The 22,048-nt window shown below is 40.2% G+C and overlaps 3 protein-coding genes across 5 annotated transcripts in view; 1 reads left to right on the forward strand and 2 right to left on the reverse strand.

Moving 5' to 3' along the window:
• NF1 (neurofibromin 1) overlaps positions 1 to 22,048 on the forward strand; it is a 141,073-nt gene that overhangs the window by 69,295 nt on the left and 49,730 nt on the right. The gene's annotated exons all lie outside the window — the stretch shown is intronic.
• OMG (oligodendrocyte myelin glycoprotein) lies at positions 15,126 to 18,384 on the reverse strand. The gene is made up of 2 exons (XM_019545600.1): positions 17,699 to 18,384; positions 15,126 to 16,938 (listed from the first exon to the last, which is right to left on the reverse strand). Exon 2 carries the CDS (start codon positions 16,930 to 16,932, stop codon positions 15,610 to 15,612), a length of 1,323 nt encoding a protein of 440 aa, XP_019401145.1. The 5' UTR covers positions 16,933 to 16,938; positions 17,699 to 18,384; the 3' UTR covers positions 15,126 to 15,609.
• On the reverse strand, positions 18,483 to 22,042 carry EVI2B (ecotropic viral integration site 2B). Its single transcript, XM_019545603.1, has one exon. The coding sequence runs from the start codon at positions 21,809 to 21,811 to the stop codon at positions 21,095 to 21,097; it is 717 nt and encodes a 238-aa protein (XP_019401148.1). The 5' UTR covers positions 21,812 to 22,042; the 3' UTR covers positions 18,483 to 21,094.

Raw genomic sequence — 22,048 nt, forward strand, 5'->3', positions numbered from 1 at the left:
GGTGCTTTTTACCCCCTCGTCCAAGTCACTGATGAAGATGTTGAACAGTGCGGGCCCGAGGACTGAGCCCTGGAGGACCCCACTGCCCACATCCCTCCAGGTCAGAAATGACCCATCCACCACCACCCTCTGGGTGCGGCCCTCCAGCCAGTTGGTGACCCATCTGACTGTGTGAGTGTCGACGCCGCAGTCCCCCAGTTTTTTAATGAGACATTGTTCAGTTGTGTTTATTGAATGGGCTCAGTGGAATGCCTGTCTCTTGTAATTTTGCTCTAGGAATAGTCTGATTGAGGCTTAAGTGTGACTAAGCATTTTACTTACACTGATAATAGGGGGAAACCATTTATTTTCAGTGTCAGTAAGTAAGGTATAAAATTGACGTGAAATGTGAGTATTGCAGGGAGCCTGTGAAACTAGTAAATTTTCAGTTGGTACTGTGTTCTTTAAAAATTCTAATTTCTTCCAGCAGAATCCATAGGTGCAGTCCCTAGACAAAGTTGCTTGGCACCTATTTAGATGTGCAGTTCGTGAACCATGCATGAGCACTGTTAATTCAGTGTATCCCTCTTCCATGTTAATTTAGATTAAGTTGGTTTGGTTCAGATTGAAGCTAAATTGATTTAAAACTAGAAATAAATCAAATTGAATGTTTACTCCAGGGTTTGTTTTTTTTTATCAGTTTAACGTAACAAAACCCCATAATTTTATTTAAACCAGTTGTGTGAAGACAAGGTATTTTGCATCAGGACAGCGCTAGGTTAGGTTGACAAGTAGGTTAAGGAATTTGTAATTTATTGTGTTGTGGTCTTTTAAACCAGCAGTAGCCTGAGTGAGACCATTCCCTGCAGGTTAGGCATAAAACTGATCTGTTTGCATGTTCTCAGTTTTTCCTGGCTACCATTTTTTGAATGGTGTCTTCATCAACCAACATTTGGATAGATTCTGCTGCTGTTATGCCTTTAATTCTTCCCAACATGTCAATGCAGTGTTTCCAAAGCAACCAGATACTTGGACCTCTAGGGTACGATTCAAGTGTTTGTTAATTCTGTTTCATTTTAGTGATTATTTGAAGGCATTGCAAGTGTTTTGTTTGTATATGAGGCGGGTAGCCAGTTGGAATTGGAGGATTATGTTGGAGTTGGGGTGTCCCAAGAAGTCCATGTCAGCCTTCCACTATCAAACTGAAGGATGAGCAGGAGTTATTTCACTTCTTCATGTGGTTTTCCTCTCCCCATCCCCAAAGTAAGGCTCAGCAATCCCTCAGTAAAAAATGATTTGTCCCTGAAGCTTGTACTTCAGAAGAACAATCTTTTACCTTTTAGAATAAACCAGAATAGAAGAAACGTTTCCAGCAACACTGCCAAGTTGGAAAATCCTCTTTTGAGGTAGTGATCCATTTTCCATGGTTCAGATAATTCTAGGTGGACACAGTACTGGGCTTCTAATCCACTTGGTTTTTTTTGGGTAACTAGCTATAAGGAAAAGACTTATATTTGAATAAGTTTGTTTGAGTGCACTGCTGCTTTCCATGGCTACACTTACAATGAGAGAGCACCAGTCTAAATCGAAAGCCTCTTTTTTTCTCTTCTTCCTTTTCCCGGATAGTATGCACACCCTAGGGTTTGACAGGCTTGCACAAATAGATGTCAGGGGGAGCTGAGCAGACTGGCTTCTAATTTAGAGTAGATGCTGGTATTGCAGAGTTTGTATTAGTAAATGTGGCAGCAGTTAGATGCAGGTTGGTGGTATTTGTTCAAATGACATAAGGGGATTTTTAGTTAGAACTGCAGGTATCAGTTCATAGCAACAGTAGACCGGGATTTTTAATCCTTACTTGGATGGATATCCATTAAAAACTGTCTGAAAGCATCATATTGCTTCTCCTGTCCGAAGGCTTTAGCTGCCAGATCTGCACCAAACTCATTTTTTGCTCTTTGATAAAATAAGCCAATTTTATAGTGCACCAAAGATCTGGCTTCAGTCAGGAATATTTCATGGTTGCTCTAAAGATAGAAAGTCAGTGCAATGGATAAAAAGACTCATTTTTGGAGTGCAGTTAATTGCCTATATTTTACATCTTTGGGTGTGGAAGATAAACTGTTGGGATTATTGAAAGTGCATAGGAGCATCTCACAATAGAACTGAACGTCCTTAATTCATAGTTGGACTGTCAGATTCCTTAACCTTTGGTGTTTCAGGCAGTGTTATTAACTGTGTCAGACTTCAGACTGGCTCTCCATACCTGCAGAACTATTTAATAGAAGATGAGTGTCCAGGGCATGTCAAGGGTCTGGCCACAGTCTCATAGCTTCCCCATTTCTCGTCTTCTCCTTACTCTCCTTTATTCCTTTCTGTTTAGTACCTCTGCTTGCTGCAAGTTGATTCATAGTACCTGATGAAGTAGGCTGTAGTCTGTGAAAGCTTAAGCCTCTCTGAACAAGTGAATCTCTAAGGTGTCATCCTGTCCTGACTTCTGCCTGACTTGAGACTAACACAGCTAACCACTTTTCCTTACTCCCCCTGGAGCTGAGAGCCACTGTCTCTAGCCACTTCCATATACAAAACCAGGCTCTTGTCCAGTGCCCCCATTAGACTTCTCATTAAATCTACTTGTTTGTAAACAGCAATAACGTTCATTAGTTTGTTTGCCATATCTTTCTCTTCCTTTCTTCTCTCCTTCCCCTGACATTGACTGTGTTATTTTATGTCAGAGAGAGATTTGTGATGGATTATTTGCTTATCTGTTTCATGCAGGAATTTGGGCGTGTAAGTGATATGAGCAGATAACTTGTTTTACGCAAAGATGTTACTGGGTTGGGTAACTACAATGCAAAGTCCAATCTGGTACTAGGGTATGCAGTATGTATTCAGTAAAGGTTTGACACATAGCAAACAAAGTTCATTAGTAATGCAGGACTGCATCTGAAGAGAGAAGTTCTCTAATTCCTGGACAGAATTGATGTGTATGTACTGCACATTGCCTGTACTCCTGACATTCACTGGTGCTTTCTTTCTAAAAACATAAAAGTAGAAATGTCTACAGTTTATTCATTCCATGAAACAATGTTTATGATATTGGGAAAAGGCTGGGTGGCAAATGATTCAGGCTCAAAAACACATGAATGGGTTTCTTGGAAGTATCTAGTGTATCGCTGTTGAAGCGTATTAGTAAACATTCAAAGATTTGTCACATGGACGTGTGAATTTCTTTCAGTAGAAGAACCAGTTGTACACTTATGCATCCAGTTGGTTTTACTTAAATCAGCATTTACAGTTTTCTTAACCCTTTTACTAGCAGATGGCTGAACAAGGAACTGCAGTGGCAGTCGTCAACATTTTACAAGAATGGTGGCAAATCAAGTAAAAAAAGAGGTTCTGATGCACTATTTTGCATGCATTTTTAGAAATATGGTGTCAAAGGGACAGACAATAATAGTCACGTTCAGTCACAGCCATTTCCTTAAGACAATAAATCCTGTGCAATAGGAGGAAGACAGGAGAACCTAAGCCTTAGTAGTATTAACACTTCTCCGCTGCTCATGGATGATCCAGGTACTATAAGGTGTCTTCTGCGAATGCTTCTAGATTAACAGAGTGTATGTGTGCAGAGGGAAGAAATGGCATATCTACTATTTTGGAAGTGAAATTGAGAATCCTTCTGATTGAAGTACAGGCAGTCCTCGACGCTACAACGTTTTGAGTTGGAACGTTTCGCACTTACAACATTTATAAATTGACACCTTTTCAACTTTACAACGCCAGCTTCGACTTAGAACGCTTGATCTGATGCAATGCCATGCCCGTGAACAAGTTTGCTGCATCGCTCATCTCCCTGGAGAACATCTGTCCAAACTGCTTGGACACTTTCTTTAAGAAAGCAGACCAGACTCCGTAAAAACCTGCAGCCAAGACTCCTGAGAAGACTCCAGCCACGAACCCTTCAGAAAGTCCAGCAAAGTCACTTCAAAGAAGTCCTTCCAAATCAATATGATTGCCATTTACAATATAAATATATTAACATAGCTATATTACTCATCTATAATTGATCGAATGCAAAATTCTGGGTTATTTTTGGTGAAAATAGGGTTTCAGGCCTTGTTTCAGGAACCAATCCCCACTTATAACATTGTTTCTTATGAGAAAATTGGTTCTGAGTTGCAACGTTTCAGCTTAAGACTTGGTTTTCAGGAACCAAGCGTGTCGTAAGTCCGAGGACTGCCTGTATTGGAATAGGAGGTGCATTGGTCATCCTGTAACATGGACTTAATGCAGGGGGAGGCGATTATTTTGGGTGGAGGGTCACTTACTGAGTTTTGGCAAGCCATCGAGGGCTGCATGACAGGCAGATAAATATTATTCTAAATTTTGTAGGGCCCCTGTGGGCCACATAAAATGGCCTGGTGGGCCACATCTGGTCCACAGGCCACATTTTGCCCATGCCTGGCTTAGTGATATTTGAAGAAACTGAAAAATGAAGTTGTTGAGCTGCCAGTAAAAATTTAATCTGTTTGCAAAATCTTTTACTTCAAAGAAAAACTGTTTCCTCCTTTCGTTTCTTTGAGCAGGAAGTGATATTTCATTTGGTTTGGGTAAAACAAACTCTATTTGTTGATGCCAGAGCTAGATGCAATTAAGAGGTTGTGAGCTTACTAATTGTTTGCTTTGTGATGTACTAGGGCAGGAGTTTAGTGTGTTTGTTAACTCCGTGGTTGTCTTTTGTTGCAACTCTACCATGTTTGGCTTGGAGGCTTGGTCTCATTGGATGCTAATAGCTATTTGCTCTGAGGGTCAGCTGTGCCAATACAGACCCCCCGCCCCCCTGGAACGTGAGGCATCTCTGGGTCTGAGGCCTTGCAGATGTTGTTGAATGTACCAGTGCAACATTGTATCTTTTACATCCAGCTTCCTGATTTGTTTTCTTTGGGAGAGTGAACTTTAATGGCACTTGAAGTGCATGTTCCTTATTGGCTTAGTTGCGTGAGCCACAGGTTTTTAACTATTTAGTTAACGTGAAATAAGCATTGCCTAGTGGCTTATTATACTAACCATCAGAAGTCCCAGCTTCCATTCCTGATGGTGCAGCTGACCAGCAACTCATTCAGTTTCTTATCAGATGGGAAGAGCGATGCATAAAATAGGAATAATGCTCACCTTATAGTGCTTTATAGTCTTTGAATGGAAGTTGTACAGAAATGCTAAGTAGTTACGATTCATAGTGATTGCTTAATATTTGCAGCATACCTTTGATGGATATGACAGTGTCCTGCAGCCATGTCACCTTGAACTGTGACTATTGAAATCCGAAACTAAATGCTGTCAAGTCTGGACAAGTTTGCTGTGGGCCATGAGATCCCAAGTGCTCCTGGAGGCTGTCTAGTTTGTACCTAAGGACATTGGTATCTATAGCTGCATGTTTTTAATAGATTTGTGCTGTGCTGAAGGTATGTAAATGTGGTTGTATGATGTGTCCACAAGGGGGGTATAAACTTTAGTGGCATATTTCTGCATAAAAGTTGAAAAGGTGAAGGCATGAAGTCAAAGTAGGAACTACTGCACAGTACTCTTTTTTTTTTTTTTTTTCTTTTTTTGTGGGGGGGTGGGGCGAAGCTTACTGGTAGTGGAGAACTTGCATCAGGCAACTCTACGCCTAAAAAAGAAAAATGCAGAATTATATAAATCCATTATCTGGTTTAAGGAATGACATGCTTATATCTGAAATTCCTTATCTTGTCCTCATAATAACTCAGCTATTGCAATACTCTCCCAAACTGATGTTTAGCAGAATCAGATGTAGCTGTATCTACCCCAGTGCTAAAAATGAAGGTTTTGACATCTGGGCTTTTGCTCCCTCTGTATAGCGGTGGCTACGTCTCTGAAGAAACAGATTAAGGTTTCTCTTGGACAGTGGTTTTCAACCCTTATAGATTTAAGACACGTCAAAAGCTCTTAGCTTTTGCTCATTTTTTGAGTACAGAAAAATAATAGCGCAAGCCTCCTGTTGCAAAGAACTGATAAAGACTATAGCAGATCACAGTGTTTTTAACACTCTGCTTTCCTAGGTGAAATCTCTGGGTTTATCTTATAAATCAGGTTTGCACACCTGACAGTGCTAACACTGCTTGGCACCCCACAGCACCCTTGAAAGGCTCTCAAAGTGCCCCAGGGTGCCGCAGGCTCCTGATTGAGAATCATCGTTCTGGGAAGTGAAACTTTGTAAAATATAGCGATTGTGGAAGAAGGGTCAGCAGAGCATGGAAACTTAATTTTTTCCCACAGAACTACCATGGCACTCCCAGCAGATTTCTTTGCACATGTCCCATTACACCTTTGCCAGCTCTGCTGAGGTGAACAAGTAGTTTTTGTCAGCTTTGACCACTGAGAGGTAAGCTTACACTGCCGATGGATTTATGACTAGCCCACTAAATAGTCATCACATGGTAATTTCTCATTACAGCTTTCATGGGCTGATTTTGATCTAGTGGAAGATTCCTGGGCAGAAGATTCTTATTTTTTAAATAGCGTTGACTGATCCAGTGTCAGATTCTTGAATAATGGGTTTTTGCCAAAACATCCTGTGCTTTCTTATCGAGAGTGCATGGTGGTGGTAGGTGGGCTTCTCTTTAGATTGTGCTGTGGACAGACACCTCTACAATAGATGTGTAGCACAGTAACAAGGATTTAATCTCAGCAATTTTATCGGATTACTGAGATGCAATGTTTTGTATAGCTTATTGTCTGCCTTATTACACGCGTTAAGTGTGTGCAGTGTTCATGTCAAACAGTATCAACATCAGACTCATGATACAGCCATTGCCTTTGGTAATGCTCTCCGCTCACAGAATTTTTTGCTATATCATGTAAAGTTTTAATCAGTATTAACCATTATGAATGCATTGTACCTTGAGCTAAGTTTTTCAGAAATGTGGTGTAAGATACTATAACAAACCTCCATGATTTCTTTTAATAGCGTACTCTTCACCAGAATGATTGCTCATTCACTTCCCAAGATCCCATTACATGGCCTCTGTAGCTGTCTAGGAAGGAGCAATCCATGATTGTTTTTCCCTTACACAGCTAATCATGTGCATCTTTCCTAGCATTTATTGCAAAGCCGTGCAAGTCAGTGGTGCTCAGCCTTTTGCCCTGCTGGCCAGATGAATGATGACGGGCTCATCTGCAAGCCAGATTAGGGTCTGTGCTGGCTTGGCTGGCCCCTGTATGTCCAGATTGGTCCCAGTGTCAGCCCAACATACTGGGATCAGGCCCTGTATATTGTGTTGCCCGTGCCCAACCTTGTGTGCTGCGACTTGGCCCTGGCACCCCGTGCTACCCCTGCCCTGCTCAATAGGCTGGGACAAGTCCTGTGCTACCTCTGCCTGGCCCCTTACACTGGGATTGGGCCCCACACTGCCTTGCATGCTTGATCTGGTGCACAGGGCCACACAGCCACTCCTCTGTCATCAAGTTTTTGGATGCCTGGGCAGCTGCATGAGTCAGATGACACTGCTCCAGAGGCTGCATCTGGCCTTTGGGCCTCGTGTTGAGCACCCATGGTGTAAGCAATTATCTTTGGGTGCTAGGACACAGCTGCCACTGATTTTCGTCACGACAGCAGAGGGAGAGCATCTGCTGCTGAATGCCATTGAAGCCCTGTATCCACAGGCTGGATCAAATGGCTCTTTGGACCAGAAGTTGCCCACCCCAGTCTACAAAATGAGCGTATTTGGCAGTAGGCCAAGAAGATGACCAAAAGAAATATGAAAAGATAACATCAGGAAGGATATGAGGGTTTTGAGTATCCAACCAGAAGGTGCTGTGTGGCCCAGCTCTGACCCTCAGCCAGCCACTGTTGTATATCATTTGCACACTGGTCTCTCTGTCTCGCCTTATTCTCTGATTAAATCATTTTAATCCAGCTTTTCTGATCTTTTCAGTGATTTCCCAGACTGTGAAATGTATCCTGATGGTTGTCATCTTCCTGCCTCGTCTTCTAGGCTGGCTTCCAAAATCAATCTCCGCATCATATCTGTTTTCTAGTATCTTGTCTTCCTTTTCTTCTAAGTGTCCAGGGGATCTTCCTTTGTCTCATCATTATTTTGTACAGGTTGGCTTTTAGACTGAATGGCATCTTTTTATCACAGATTACCCCAAATATTTCTCTCCACCTTTTCCTTGCTGGATTTGCACTTGCTGAGACAGCTGCTTCCAATCTTCCTCCTTTCTTTATGCCCAAGTATCTTTCCTGAGCCCCACAGTGTTATGGACATTTATGGACCCTGTTGTTAATAGCTGGTAAAGTATGAGACAGCTAGCTAAGGTGAACCTGGCACTCTGTCTTGAAGGCAAATAAACCTTTTTGAACAACTGGATCAGGAGAGCTTGAGTTCCAGAATTGGAGAGTGGTCAGAGTAGCTGATCTCATTTGAGATGGGAGCCACAGCCATAAAGAAACAAAGACCAGATCAATTGACCATTCAGTAATAAAAGAAACTACTTCACCTACCTATGTGCATGACCTCCCAAGACTGCTGCGTTCCACTGAAAAAGGGGAGCCGTCAACCTCAAAACTAAGATTTGTATGTAAAAGACCATGCTGTATTGGCTTTTAGCTCATGAATTGTGCTAGTAGCCAATACAGTTCATTATGACCGCGAACTTCAGCATCTTCAATAGAAAATGCACAAGTCATTCTTCTAACCAAAGCTTTCCATGGTAATATCAATAAAAATAAAATGTACTACTCCCTGTAAAAGGGAAGGAAGTGAGATCTTTGTGCATTTTTAACCAGCTGTGGGTTACTTGGATGGAATGGCAGTAGAGCTGAAGCAGATTTTTGTTGTTTTAGCTGAAACTTAGTGCTTTTGATGGGTTTGTTTTCCTCCAAGACTTAGCCCTCATTTCCGGCGTCTCTTTGAAGGCGTGGGCCACTCCACCTTCTTTTCTATAATCAGCAGATAGACCTCATTTATGTAGTGACTGCATACTTGTCTTTTTGTCTACAGATTCACTTAAGAAAGCTCACTTTGAGCCCTTGATTTATCATTTTGAAGGTTTGGGGTGGGGTTTTTTTGTAAGCTGTGACAAGTTGTCTCGATTGGAGACTGCAGTTTGAGAGTTAACAACACATTGCTTGAAACTAGCTTTGTTTGAGAGCTGCCATTGGTATTATTGATTTAAATTTTCCTGACTTTGACAGATCCTTTATTTATTTATTCGTTCATTTATATTTGGGCCGTGGAAATTAGCTGACTATGATGGTCTTGGAAGTTTTGCGAGAATCAGGACAGCTAAAGCTTGGTATTTTTGTGGTTGAACATTCTGAGCTTGTTTAATTTGGATCATCTTTTTTCACTTCCTGCTGAACAGTAATGACAGGGGAAAAAAAGCTGTTGATAGCTTCCCAAAAAGCTATAAATGATCAAGTGGGAGCAAGTACAAATTGTTCTCTCTTGACAAGAGTGGAAATAAGATTTGTAAGTGATGAGCCTGGTAAGAGTTAGGGAGGCTTTTAATAACCCAAGTGCAACTGGCACTAAATTTGATACTGGAACGAGCAAAGAGAAGGGTAAAACACCTTCTAGAGAATGGAATTGAAAATGCTTGCACAGGTTTAAATCACACAATTACAGAGACCAAAGGTTTGGGGCTGTTTAATTAGATGGAAAAAGAAACTACGTTATCAAAAGATTCTTGGTAGTTATGATGTAGCGATATACAAAAAAGAAAAACACTTAAAACATTTGCAGGATTTTTTTAACCATTGCATGTTGAACAAAAATGCATTTGTCTTTGAACTGGATGGTTCTCTGAATATAAGAACTGAGCACTTTTGAATTGTCTTTTTCCATTTACCTTCTATTGTAGATCATCTCAGTTACTCTGTCTTACATATTTAAGCAGTGGTATGAATGTGCTAAGTTTTGTAATATTGAATACAGCTGAATAAAACAGACCTTTCATATGTGGAAAGGTTTGACTAGACAGCTAGGTTTTTTCCATTGTGCTCTATGAGCAGACATGTTAAATGCTGGTATGCTTCAGGCAGTGCCCTTGCATGAAAATTTAATTTTCTTTCATTATAGAATTATACCTACCCTGGAAAATGATGCTTCTGGTGCACGCTTTATGCTTGGGGTTCCTTGAAACAAAACTAACTCAGTAAGGTCAGCTTTGTACAAAGACACAGTTTATCTCTTACCAAAATTTGAAACGCTTGAAGTTCTTACGTGGTAGTGTCAAGGGTATTTTCCTTGTTTCCCCCCCAATAAGCAGTGGAATGTTGCACCTAATGGACAGCACCAGATTTTTTAATATAAGCAAATAACACACAACATTGATTTCAATAAAATTGCTTTACAGTACAATTGCATTGAGTTAAATACAATAAATCTCTGAAAACATTTTCACCCCTAAATTTTCAAAATTATTATTGCATTTTTACCTTGAGCAAATCAGCAGCATTTGAAAATGGGTCTCAACTTTTAGACTATAATAATCTATTACCCTATGAAGAGATTGATATAAAAAAGGGATTTTAGGAGGCAAGCATAGCATTAATATGCGTTTCTTTGTTTCTTTGCAAAGTGTGCTTGCATTATATTGTATACAAGTGAGTGAATGGTTATATAGTGGGTTTGGAGGTCATTTGTTAATATGGCTCGCAGGATATTGAGAAGCTTGTTTTATTCCTCTCTGAATCAGGAAAAAAAACATTTGGGAAAAATCTCCTTCTCAGTCACTATCACAATGTATAGATATAGCGAGGAGAAGTATGCCTCGCTTGTGTAGGCGGGTCTGTCAATCGAGAGTTGAGTCCTTCTGTATGGTTTGATTGTGCAAGACATAACGGGAAGTAGACACTTTTCTCCAGTTGTTATATTTGTACAACTCAGATAAACCTTTGAGTTCAGACTTGCTAGGGTCCAGCCTGGGCCCTCAGTAAACACTATGTTCTTATATATTGCGTTTAAGAAGATCCACTGGAATCAATAAACCGTGCAGATAAAAGAGCAAGGGTCTGTGTATGTGCCCTTAATGTGACCGTTGACATTGAGAAAGAATGAGGCTATAGAAGTGCAAATGCTTTAGAGGTATGCAAATATGTATTTACATAAGACATGATGAACCATAGGGGTTCTGAAAGCAATATAGGGTCATTTTTGACAAACCGTGAGTGGTTTCCTGTTTTTCCTCCCTTTAAACTTCTGTTTAATATTTCTGCGAACTGCGCTTTTTAGTCAGTTGAGATAAATGTGCTGCAGATAGAGGCTAGAGGAGACCTGAAGTTTGCTTTAGTGTTTGGGTGGAGGAATTAGTATATACTGAGTGCATTTCGCGGTCATAGAAGTCAGTACTATGAGTGCTAAATAGCAGTAACTTGCCTTTTTTTTTTTTTATATGGCTGAACTGAAGAACCGTCAACCTTGATCATGATTCATCTCCTGTCCTAGTTCTGCTTCTCCCTTCTAGTGCTGAGTTCCTACATGGTCTCCAATTAGAGAAGACATTTCTTCCAGCCCAGCTTCTCTCCATAGATATTTGTCCAGCTGGTTTGGAAGCGGTGGCTACACTTTGTTTCATTATAGACTGGGTTAGGATTACATGCTCCCTGTATTGCACCCCCAGCATTGTCAGATTTGCACCATGAGCCAGGAAAGAACTGTGTTTCTCTACTAACTAAATGTGCCCTTTTGTTGTAGTCATCGTCCCTCTCTAGACCAGTACTATTTCTGCCCTTATCTCTTTCTCTGCCTTTTGTCTGTTTTTCTTCTCTCATTTTATTTCTTGGGAAATTCCTGATTCCCGGTCCAGAGTTAGTTACTCTCTTCCCCATTCCCACTCTATTTACTAAAACAATCCATGATAAATCAATTAAGATTGATCTTAAACTGTCTTCATTGGCCCTTAAAGTTGATGCACCAAAAAGATTAATAGGGGACATGAGAGTTATTGCTTCAGGCAGTTTGCCAGCGGTGGCAGCTATCACTGCATCACTTATGCTCTTGCCTTTGAGAGGTTAAATCTGCCACCCTGAGGGCCAGAAACTTTTGAGATGAGCCATTAATCTACTTGAAATCAAGATCATGGTGTTGTGTGTTTATCGAAGTACTTCATGCCGCTTTCCCTGAAGAGCAGTATTTTTAAAAGATGTCTTCGGCTCAACGACTTTATCATTCTAAAATAAAACAGAAATTGGGTTCTTGTGGGTCCGCATCCTGAATCGTCAAATGGAAATTTAGTTTTTCTTATTTTTGTGTTGCATGCAAATAGATTGATATTCGAGCAGTGAGTGGGTAGACGAATGTGGTAATCGCCATCTAGTTTGATTGCACTGTTGCTCAGCAACAGCTTTTGTATCATTTCAGCTTCCTTCACTGGAAGCGACCGGTAGCTGGGGGGCTTGTAGTTCTACTTGGTGTACATAAGATTAGGACAGAGGGCTATCTGGGGAGCTCAGTTTGTAATGTGGAGTCCCATCTTGTCCTCTTTCTGTTTCTGCCTTGGCTCCGTGTCTCTGTATCCTCAAGGCTGCTTCAGATTACTTCTTGGCAGTGGCCGCTTATTCCTCCTCACTAGTTGCAGCCTCTTGACCCCTACATATGGATTAGGAAGCAAAAAGAGGCCAGTTTCCACCTGCAGCCTCATGAGCAATACGCTAACTGAATGCACATAAATCTCCCTGAGTCCAGGTAGCAGGTTACCCAGTATGCAATAATACAGTAATTATGCAATAAGTCTAGTACTGGACCTGCTGGACAGTTGGATTTTTTTCCCTAGGCTGCATTCAATGTTCATTGAATGTGAACTAGTTGTCATTGCACACATGGCACACTTAAAACATTTCAGAGTTGGTTCTGTGCTGGCCTCTGCCAAACACAGCAGAATTTGGCATCACTAAATGTATTACCCAGCAAGAGTATGTTTGGTGTCCAGCATAACAGAAAGCATTTAGTTGTGTCCAAGAGACCCACAGTCATGTATATCACTTTGTTCTGTATCATGTCTTTGCGAGCGAAGCAGCTTCTGGCTCTGCCAATATAAGAGGCTTGGCTAGTTGTGCTAATTAAAATAATAGGGGGCATTTTCCTGTGGGCACTGCTGTTCCTTAAATACCTATACTGGCTAGTGGAATTAATCTGATGACAGATGGGTAGATTTTGGAGGTAAATTTAAGCCTGCAGAATGTTTGCACCAATCTGGATTAAACTTTTTTTCACGCAACTGTAGGCAAGCTTTCATCATGAGATACTTTCATGGACCTAGATTTCACTGTGGATTGAAGAAGATCATGGTGCTCTTGTTAAGAGCTGCGGATTGCCTCTGTTTCAGCTTGGATAGTGAGGCTCTGCCTCCTTAAAATGTCCATGTATCTTTAGTATTTTTTTGCAACGTTTTACTTGTCCAAAACCGTGTGCCTGGCTTCACCTCCAAGAGAGCTGAATTTCTTTGTAGTGAGAGAGTGTATATACTTTAGTTGGTTCCTTTGTGGACAGCACTCTGTATAAAGGTTAAAATATGAATGTGACGAGGTCAAAAACAAGGTACTGAGAAAAGTGAAACTGTGACAAGATAATATTAGTATACATGGCTGCTATTTGATCACGGCCACCATTTTCCTCTGATGATGGAAACTTTCATTTTAACATTAATTTTATGTTTAGAATGCAGTATAGGAAAGACAGTGCTGTTCAGAGAGTGCTTTTAATCTTTTATTTAGGATATAGTTATGAGGAAGTTGTTGGAGGTTATGTAATAATTATGCTAAGCTGTACTAAGTTCTTAGGCTAAGATGCATGGCTATCAACTCGGTTGAATACAACCTTAAAAAAATACTTGGGTGCCAGTAAAACAACCATGTACAAATTTGTTATTCAATTTATGTTTTGCTGTTTAAAACAAGCTTTGAACCATTTCTTTTCAATAACGGCATCATTGTTTGCACTTAGGAGAGGATTTGGGAGTTCCTGCGGTTTCAAGAGTAATAACTTTAGTTGCGGAGCTTGGCTCTTGAGACAGCTGCAAGGCAGAGATCATTATTTATGAACAATTTGCCGCTATTATGTCATGTTAGCCTCTATTTTAGACTAGGTGCACTTACAGCTGAAACCCCCGCTTTTGCTAGCGTCTTCTGAGAAAGTGGCAGTTTTCAGCATACACACTCCACCTCCATGGTATGCCTGAACCATAAGGGATTTCCCTAGATCCTCTGACAAGGGCATGTGTGGAGTCTTGACACCTAGTGGATCCTCAAGCCAAGAAATTATTAGAATATATCTCTGCAGCAATTTTGAAAGCCCTTCCAGATGCTTGCTAGACCTGGGGGCCTGAGTCCCATATTCTCACTCTATTCCCACAGTCCCCGCAGGTACTCCTATTTCCTACTGCCTTTCCCAAGTAGCTAGAAGAATGGTTGTGTGTGTCCTACATCCTTCATCTCGCAGCCAGGAGCGGGCTCGCCATTTGGACACTAAACTTTGTAGTTGAGATCCCCTGGTTTTTGCAGGAGTCTTATGCTGTGGCAAACTGGGGATTAAGCAGTATCCTGAAACGCATGGAAACCGTGTCAGCAAAAGTTTGTAATAAATGATATAGCAAGTGGAGAGCACAATAGTGCTTTTCCTTCTTTCAGGAAAAACCTCCTTTCTAGTTGTCATTTTCTGCATTGCACACTCTTTCAAAACTTTTTTATCTTAACTACAGATCAAATACCCTTGCCACCCATTTTACATCAGCTGTGCTGCAGTAAATGTCTCTACTCTTTGATGGACGGATGTTTAGGAAAATGGTAAATCATGCAATTATCCGCATGCTGCTTGTTATCCAATACCCTCAAACCACTCTGTGTGTTATCCCTCTTTTAAGTATAGGAAATCAGCAATGACTTGTCTCAGGTTCCAGATTCAGTTGTAAAGCCAGAAGCTTAATAAGTGTCTTGATGCTTATTTTTCCTACTAAAAAATGAACCACCTCATTCATCTTCCCCAGTCCAGGAGATGTTTTGTCCAGTTTTTAATTCCTGAATTTAAAAATATCCACTCTTATTCAAATTTCCTAATACATATGAAACAAACATTGATATACATGCCAGTCATATTCCCAGAAATAACTATTGATTAATGAAGCAGTTAGTTTTATTTTCTTTATTTTCCCTTCCTTTTGCATGTCATTTTAACTTACAGAGGACCATTACTGCTATTTTACAAGAATTCTTGATTGGCAAATCAAGCAAGACAGTGCAGATATGATACAGGCCTTCTATTTTTTTCCCCAGATGTTTAATGACAAAAACCATACCTAAAATCAGTACATAAAATTCTGATGTTTTATTCTTGTGCAAGGAAAATTAAACATTGAAATATAAAATAAGCACATTTCATAAAAACAAAATCATTTCATAGGTTAGTTTTACTTGGTATAAGACGTATTAAAATAAGTAGCAGCTTAGTATCAAGACATAAATTGTGCATTTTTAGTTTTGAGTGGTTATTTTTTGGATCAGAATAAGGATTTCAAAATTGAATTTCCTGTATTTGAGTCACTGTTAGATGGTAGGTGGTTTTGCTCCAACTATTTATTTTAGGAATAAATTTTTCACAAGACTGCAAGCCATTAGCCAATCAGCACTGCCACTGCATTAAGCATTACAATATAGAATGAATACATTTGACAAACGCTTGCTGCCGAGGGCACACGAGTATTAAAAATATTTGTTGTGGTTTCTTCTTTCTTTAAGGTAGTGGTTGTGCTTTGTTGAGGCATTTTAGAGTAGTTTGTTGGCATCCCGCTGGTAATACTCAGGGTCATGGGAGTAGTGGATGATCCTGTTGAGCTAGCCAAGCTCGAGTTGACATCCGTCGAATCTTGAATGTAGATTGTATGCGTGGCCGCCGCTTCGTGAGAACTAACTTTCCCAGCAGTTACTTCTTCTGGATAAAGAAGTAAGGGCCTATCTGTGCTGGTAAATAATACAGTTTGGCTTAAGGTTGCACTTAGTGTAACTTCCTTAGCTCGAAATTGTTTATGCATTTTTATCTCTTTGGTTGGTTCAGTTGCCAGTGAAGAGCCAGTTGTGTCTGCTGCCTTCATTCCTTTAACCATGAGGTTCATACCTGGAGTCGTGGGTGCAGCTGGAAGTGGAGTTGCGTTCTTCCAGGTCACCGTTTGGTTAGGGCATGGAGGCCCTATCACGGCAGCAGGTGTTTCCTTCACCCACATCAGCAAATAAGGGATATTTTGCTGATCGTTGCAGGACCACGGGTTGTTATAAAGCGTTACAACTTGCAGTCGCGAGAGCCGGTCGAAAGCCTTGTCAGGAATATACGTGAACTTGTTGTTGTGCAAGTAAAGTTTTGTAAGGTGTAGCAGCCTCACCAGCGTTCCCGGGAGTATTTGGGTCAAGAAGTTGTTTGATAGATCCACCATTTCTATGTTGTAGGGCATGTTGGTTGGCACTGTCCAAAGCTTGTTACTGCTGAGGTTGAGACACTTGAGGCTGCTCAGTGTGTTGTTGATAAGAACAGCTCTTTCCACCATATTCCTGGAAACATCGAGCACTTTAAGGTTCCACTGGTAAGCGGTATCCAGTTTCTGAAGAACTTTTATAAAATTATTTGTAGCATATATTTCCCATAGCGACTTGGGCAGATGAGCAGGAATGTTCTTCAGCCAATTATTTGAAATATCGAGGGTCCTCAAATTGGTGAACCGGGTCAGCTGATGATCAAGATCCACAAACTGGTTAAAGGACAGATTTAAGTATGTAATGTTGTCTTGAAGTCCATGTGGCAATGTAGTGAAGTTTCTGCCTGAACAGTCTACATTTCTGTTGTTTCCTGAGCATGTACAGTTAGAAGGACAGATGCCCAGAACAGTGGGTATGAAAAGCAGAAGAACCAGCAGACAGGACGACGTTTTCAATATCTGGTATTCCATTGTTGCCTGCAAATAAATATACCAAAATGACACCCTTTAAGTCTACATAAGATACTTCATGTATTTGCAAGGGTTGTCTTTGCTCTGACTGCAGGACAAGTTAGGTAAAAATATCAATGAACCTCTTTGTGATAACAGTCCTTTTTATAATTGTTAAAGAGGGACTTTACAAAGCATCCCTTCATTTACTGTCATGTTGTCTGCCAGAATGAGACTTGTTTTTTCATCTCCATTCCCCCTCGAGCTCAAATGAGGGCTTTCTTCCGAAAACGCAAGTCTCTTCCAAATGTTATACAATGTCTGCTTTTGGGTTCTAGCGATTTCAAGCCTATATTATCTTTGGAATAATGTGCTTATTTAAACAGGAATGAAAAAATGGCTGTCAAATGGATCTGCCTTAAAAATATCTGCAGTAATGTTGCCATTCCACCTCCTCCCCCCATGCACACTGTATTTGCTTGAATAAGATCTGTTAAAGTACCTCTAGACTAGTTAAATAATTTTACTCTTAAACCAGGAGTCCACATCCGTATTTCAAAATGCATGTTATTTTATTTTTTCCTTGATGTAGCCTTCGTTCCTTTCTGTAAAGCTAGACAGCTAGGCAACATGTATATTTGAATATTGAATTAATGTTAGAATGAAATCTCTGTCACTGCAGCAAATTTTTGATGTGAGCAGCTTCCAAAGACCAATATTTTTCGGTCATCTGTTTCTGATTTTAACTTTGTAGTAGGTTTTTAAATACAAAAAAGCAAACACTTACCGAAATAAGGACCCTCCCGCAAGATCAGTGCATCGTTTCTCTGAAAGATGTAAGCTTTAAAGGTCGTCTTGTTCTAGAGAGTAGCTACAGTTGCTGCCTGCGAATTGTGCTTGCCTCTTCAGCTGCATCGTATTGCTGCTAGCTGGGTCTCTGCAACCACCTGATCAGCACTACATCGTAGGACTGCAGAGCTGTCGTTGGTGCTGACTCAAATTTATTGCAAGGCATGCATACTCAACAAAATAGTCCCGGATTTGATTTGAGTTGGTTAACTTTTCTATATGCACGTTTTCCCAAAGGTGTCACTGCATCAAAACTTCAACATGCCCATTTGACTACACTGATATAGTATCCAGTAGAATTTTTTTAAGTGATTTTTCCCTTAATTTATGATTCCACTTAATGCTCCTGTTTTAAAACAGCCGTGAAAGTGCGGTGTTCTTACTGCCTTCATTTCAGGTTGCACTCCTGTAATATTGCCTCTTTAAACTGGCATCCTGTTTTTAGCCTTCTTCAACAATCCTGTCAAAATAGCATTCCTGATTTTGACGTTTGAAGTTCAAATTGTTCACTCTTAAAATCAGAATTTCAGAGCATCTCATCAGCTTTGAATTTTTACAGATAACCTTCCTGAGATCTTTTTACAATATCATTTTCACCAAAAATATGCACCATGGCTGTATTTGCAATGTTTTTCCTCCAAATACCTTTTCTTATATTTTTTGCAGGTATTAAACTTTTTCAACCTTTCAACTTTGATATACAGCCATGGAGAAAAAGCATATGCAGAACAAAATGGTTTGTATTTTTCAGTGGCAGTTTTTAAAAATTGCTTTCAGTCTTATCTATTTTTGTATGGTCTCACAGCAACATGCTGTGCGCCACATGCAAAAAACATACTCCCTGGCACAGAGAGCCTGAAGAGCTAGCCATCCTGGAGTTGCATTGCAGAAGGGTTATGGAGTGGTGGTTTTGACATCTTCTCCCTAGGTAATGAACATTTTGTTTCCTTGAAATATTTACATCCTGGATCACTAATTAGACATACTTTTGTTTAAAAAGAGCTGCGTTCTCCCCCTCCCTCTCCTTCCCCCAAATTATACTCAAGGATAATGAAGCTTTTTGCTTGTTGGAACATGGTTTTAGATAGAAGTTGCATGATTTCCAGTTGCTTCCAATATTTAAAAATAATTATTTTATGCCAGACTGCAGTTCTGCTCTGGCTCACAATCTCATCAAAATAGTCAGAGTCCAAAGGCAGGTCCGTGCCTGTCCTCACTTAAATCTGAGTCTTCCCACTACTGAAATTTGCTCAGTGAACTTTTGGGCAGAATTCAGCTTGAATAAAATTTGATTGCTGATGGTATGTGTAGGTATATACATACACATTGATATGACACATGCGTGTGTGTATGTGCGCACGCACATGTGCACACACACTAAAAATAAACCGCAGTATGTTCTTTCCACAGTTAAGATCTGAAAGTCAGTGTAACTTACCAGCTGCAATATATTACAGCTCGGGATTTTTTTTTTGCAGGTTATCTGAGACTGACAAATGTATCTAACCAATCACTGAGTAGTATTTGGTGCTATCCCTTTAATTCCGGTAGTTGATAGCATGATTAGATGCGAGTAACGTGATGTTAGGACATCTAAACATTTGTAAAGATTTTTCTTCAGCCAGATTTTCACAATTCATAAATACTCATTTGTATATGTCCTTCCTTGTGGCAAACAAAATGTAGATGTAAAAGCTGTTACATTTTCAACATGCTCATTCACAAGTGTAAGTGAATTCTGTTGTCGCAGACGGTGTGCTGCATACTATGCAGTGCAGAGTGCTCATTAATATGATCCATTATAAAAGTCCAGTGAGTTCATCTTTGCAAAAATCATTATTTCATCCAAAGATTGCAGTTTTGCAAATACATTACTGAATTCTTTGTCTAAGCATACTGTACATGAGAATTGCATCCCTGATTTGTATTAATTTTACTTTTGTTAAAGGTAAATTGCATCTTTTTCATTAAGGCTGCGTGTTTTGACTCACAAGTTTGTCTTGTGCTCAAAGCCTGCCTTTAAATTGCTCTGCCAAGTCCAGACCCAATCCTAATGCTTACAGGCAAAACTATAATTCATTCAGATTTAGACTGTGTGATTTGAGTGGCTGTAATCGTACTGCATTTTGACTATATTTCTTTGAGAACTGGTGGTTAGTGACTTTTGTGGTTGTGGCTCTTACTTAAAAATCAATCTCAAGTCTAATTCTTCCATTTTTATTGTTCCATACCAAGAGACTTCCATGGGCTCTTTTCTTCCTCTCTTTTACCACATTGCATATCGCTCATAATTATACCCCGATGTACTTTATATTCTTGTGCTGACAACACCCCCACACACTTTGCCAAGCCTTTATACTGTTCAGAAACAGATAGCTGGAGAAATAGCTCTTTACAGTATATCTTGCTCTCTCAAGTTCAAATAGAGTTTAATTCAGGTTTTTTTGAACTAATATTTATAAAGATGTCTCGATTAGCATGGACACTGCAATAAGCTCATATCACCAGGAGATGATATTAACATTGGCCTTAACTTTTTAGAGAGACCTACAGCCAGCTAACTTTCTTGTCTGCTAAGCTGCAAATATAAAGTATTGTGGCATTTTTTATAAACAATTATTCAAAACAAAGTCGATCTATTTTACACTTCTGCCAGAAAGAAAGGTTCTTAACGGTAGTTTCTCTTTCAGCTGGATGTGAAAACCTAAGTTATCAATGCTGCAGAAAGTCCAAGATTGAGAGAGACTTCTTCAGATTTTAGATCATTTCTCAATAAAGAAAAATTGGAAGGGGATGCTATGACAATTGACTGTAAAATGCATAATTTGCTTGTGACGTAAATATAACAACTCATTTACTATAAATGGACCTAGCCACTCATGGATAGCATATAGTTACTGGTCTGTCTAAACACTGGGATTTGGTTTTTAGTCTGGCCTTATCCAGTAAATTCAGTTGTATTTTAAGAATACAAGTCACCAAGACAACTTTGTATTAATGCCCTTTTATTGGAAGTTAACAAGAATATAAGAAAAGTGTGCTGCTAAAGTGCATTTGTTAGATTTAGTTATACAGCTTAGTAAACCGTACCTTCCTAAAAAGCTTTACTTATTGCGTTTTGAAAGTTACATATAATCTTTTCTGGTTTGTAGCTTTAAACACGTGGAAAAAGGCTTTGCATAGTTGCTGCTATCTGCACCGCATATTGAAGTGATTAGCTTCAAGCCAGATCACTTTAGGTTCCCACTTGTGAAATACTAGTTTAATGCAGCTGTGGCTTCACAGTCCTTGCTCCCACCAACTTCTCGTATTTGTTGGCTTCAGAATGTTACTTTTAAGGTAAGTGTGAAGTGTGTTCAACAGCAAACTCGGCAATTTGTAAAGGTTGTTCAGGCAAAGGTGGCGGTAGTGGTTCATTTTCATCCTGATGTGTCAAATCAGGAGGTGGGGGAAATGCGTTCTCTGCCTCCGGTTTATTCCCTGTGGCGTTGCTGATCTCAGAGGAATCAATCTCAGGAAATTCCTGGATCCAGTCTGATGGCAGTGGCAGTGGTGACTCTGGTAGAGGAGGAATTGTGTCGGGTGGAGGGTTGCAAGGGCTCTGTTCTTCTGAAACAGGAGGTGGGGGCACATTTATATCACTTGAAGGAGAAACTGGATTGCTATGTGCTGGTGATCTGGAGCCATCCTGTACAGGAGGGGGAGACAGGGTAGCTGTATTGCAGCTGGGTGCATCACAGCTCTGTTCAGATGCATGACAATCATTCGGTAAGTGTGTGGTTTTGTTAAATTTCCAAGGCAAGATAGAAAAAACTGATGCACGTTTTGTGGCCTGGTCCGATTCCACAAAGACATCCGGTGTTTGTCCATCGGCAAATGGGGAGCGGCCAGCCCAGTTTGGATTAGTTGGAGGTGGCTTTTTGGCACACTTACATAAGAGAATTATAACAATAGCTATCGTCATACCAATCAAAATTATGCCAATAAACACAGCAGCTATCCAGCTAGTATCATTGCGGGGTTCCACTTCTTCTCCATTGGCCTGAGGCATTGTGCTATTGGCTGGTCTTTCAGCACTGTACAAGTGCAGTTTGCTTGATTGGTATGAATATATGGGAGATGTGTTTCCTATTTGACTTTCAGGACTAACAGATGCATTTCCTGGTTTAATTAAACCAGTTGTTGGTGGTGTCTCTGTCTCTGTAGAAAGTGGTCTTCAAAATTGTCCGTAGAAGAAAACTGGGGTTATGAGATTGATGTCCACTTTCGTCTTGGTGATTACGATGGT

The sequence above is a fragment of the Crocodylus porosus genome, unplaced genomic scaffold (assembly GCF_001723895.1).
Source record: "Crocodylus porosus isolate Cpor-Errol unplaced genomic scaffold, CroPor_comp1, whole genome shotgun sequence".
Taxonomy (NCBI): domain Eukaryota; kingdom Metazoa; phylum Chordata; order Crocodylia; family Crocodylidae; genus Crocodylus; species Crocodylus porosus.

Coding starts and splice junctions, on each gene's coding strand:
- OMG (XM_019545600.1), bottom strand. CDS start 16,932: ATGGAATACCAGATATTGAAAACGTCGTCCTGTCTGCTGGTTCTTCTG.
- EVI2B (XM_019545603.1), bottom strand. CDS start 21,811: ATGCCTCAGGCCAATGGAGAAGAAGTGGAACCCCGCAATGATACTAGC.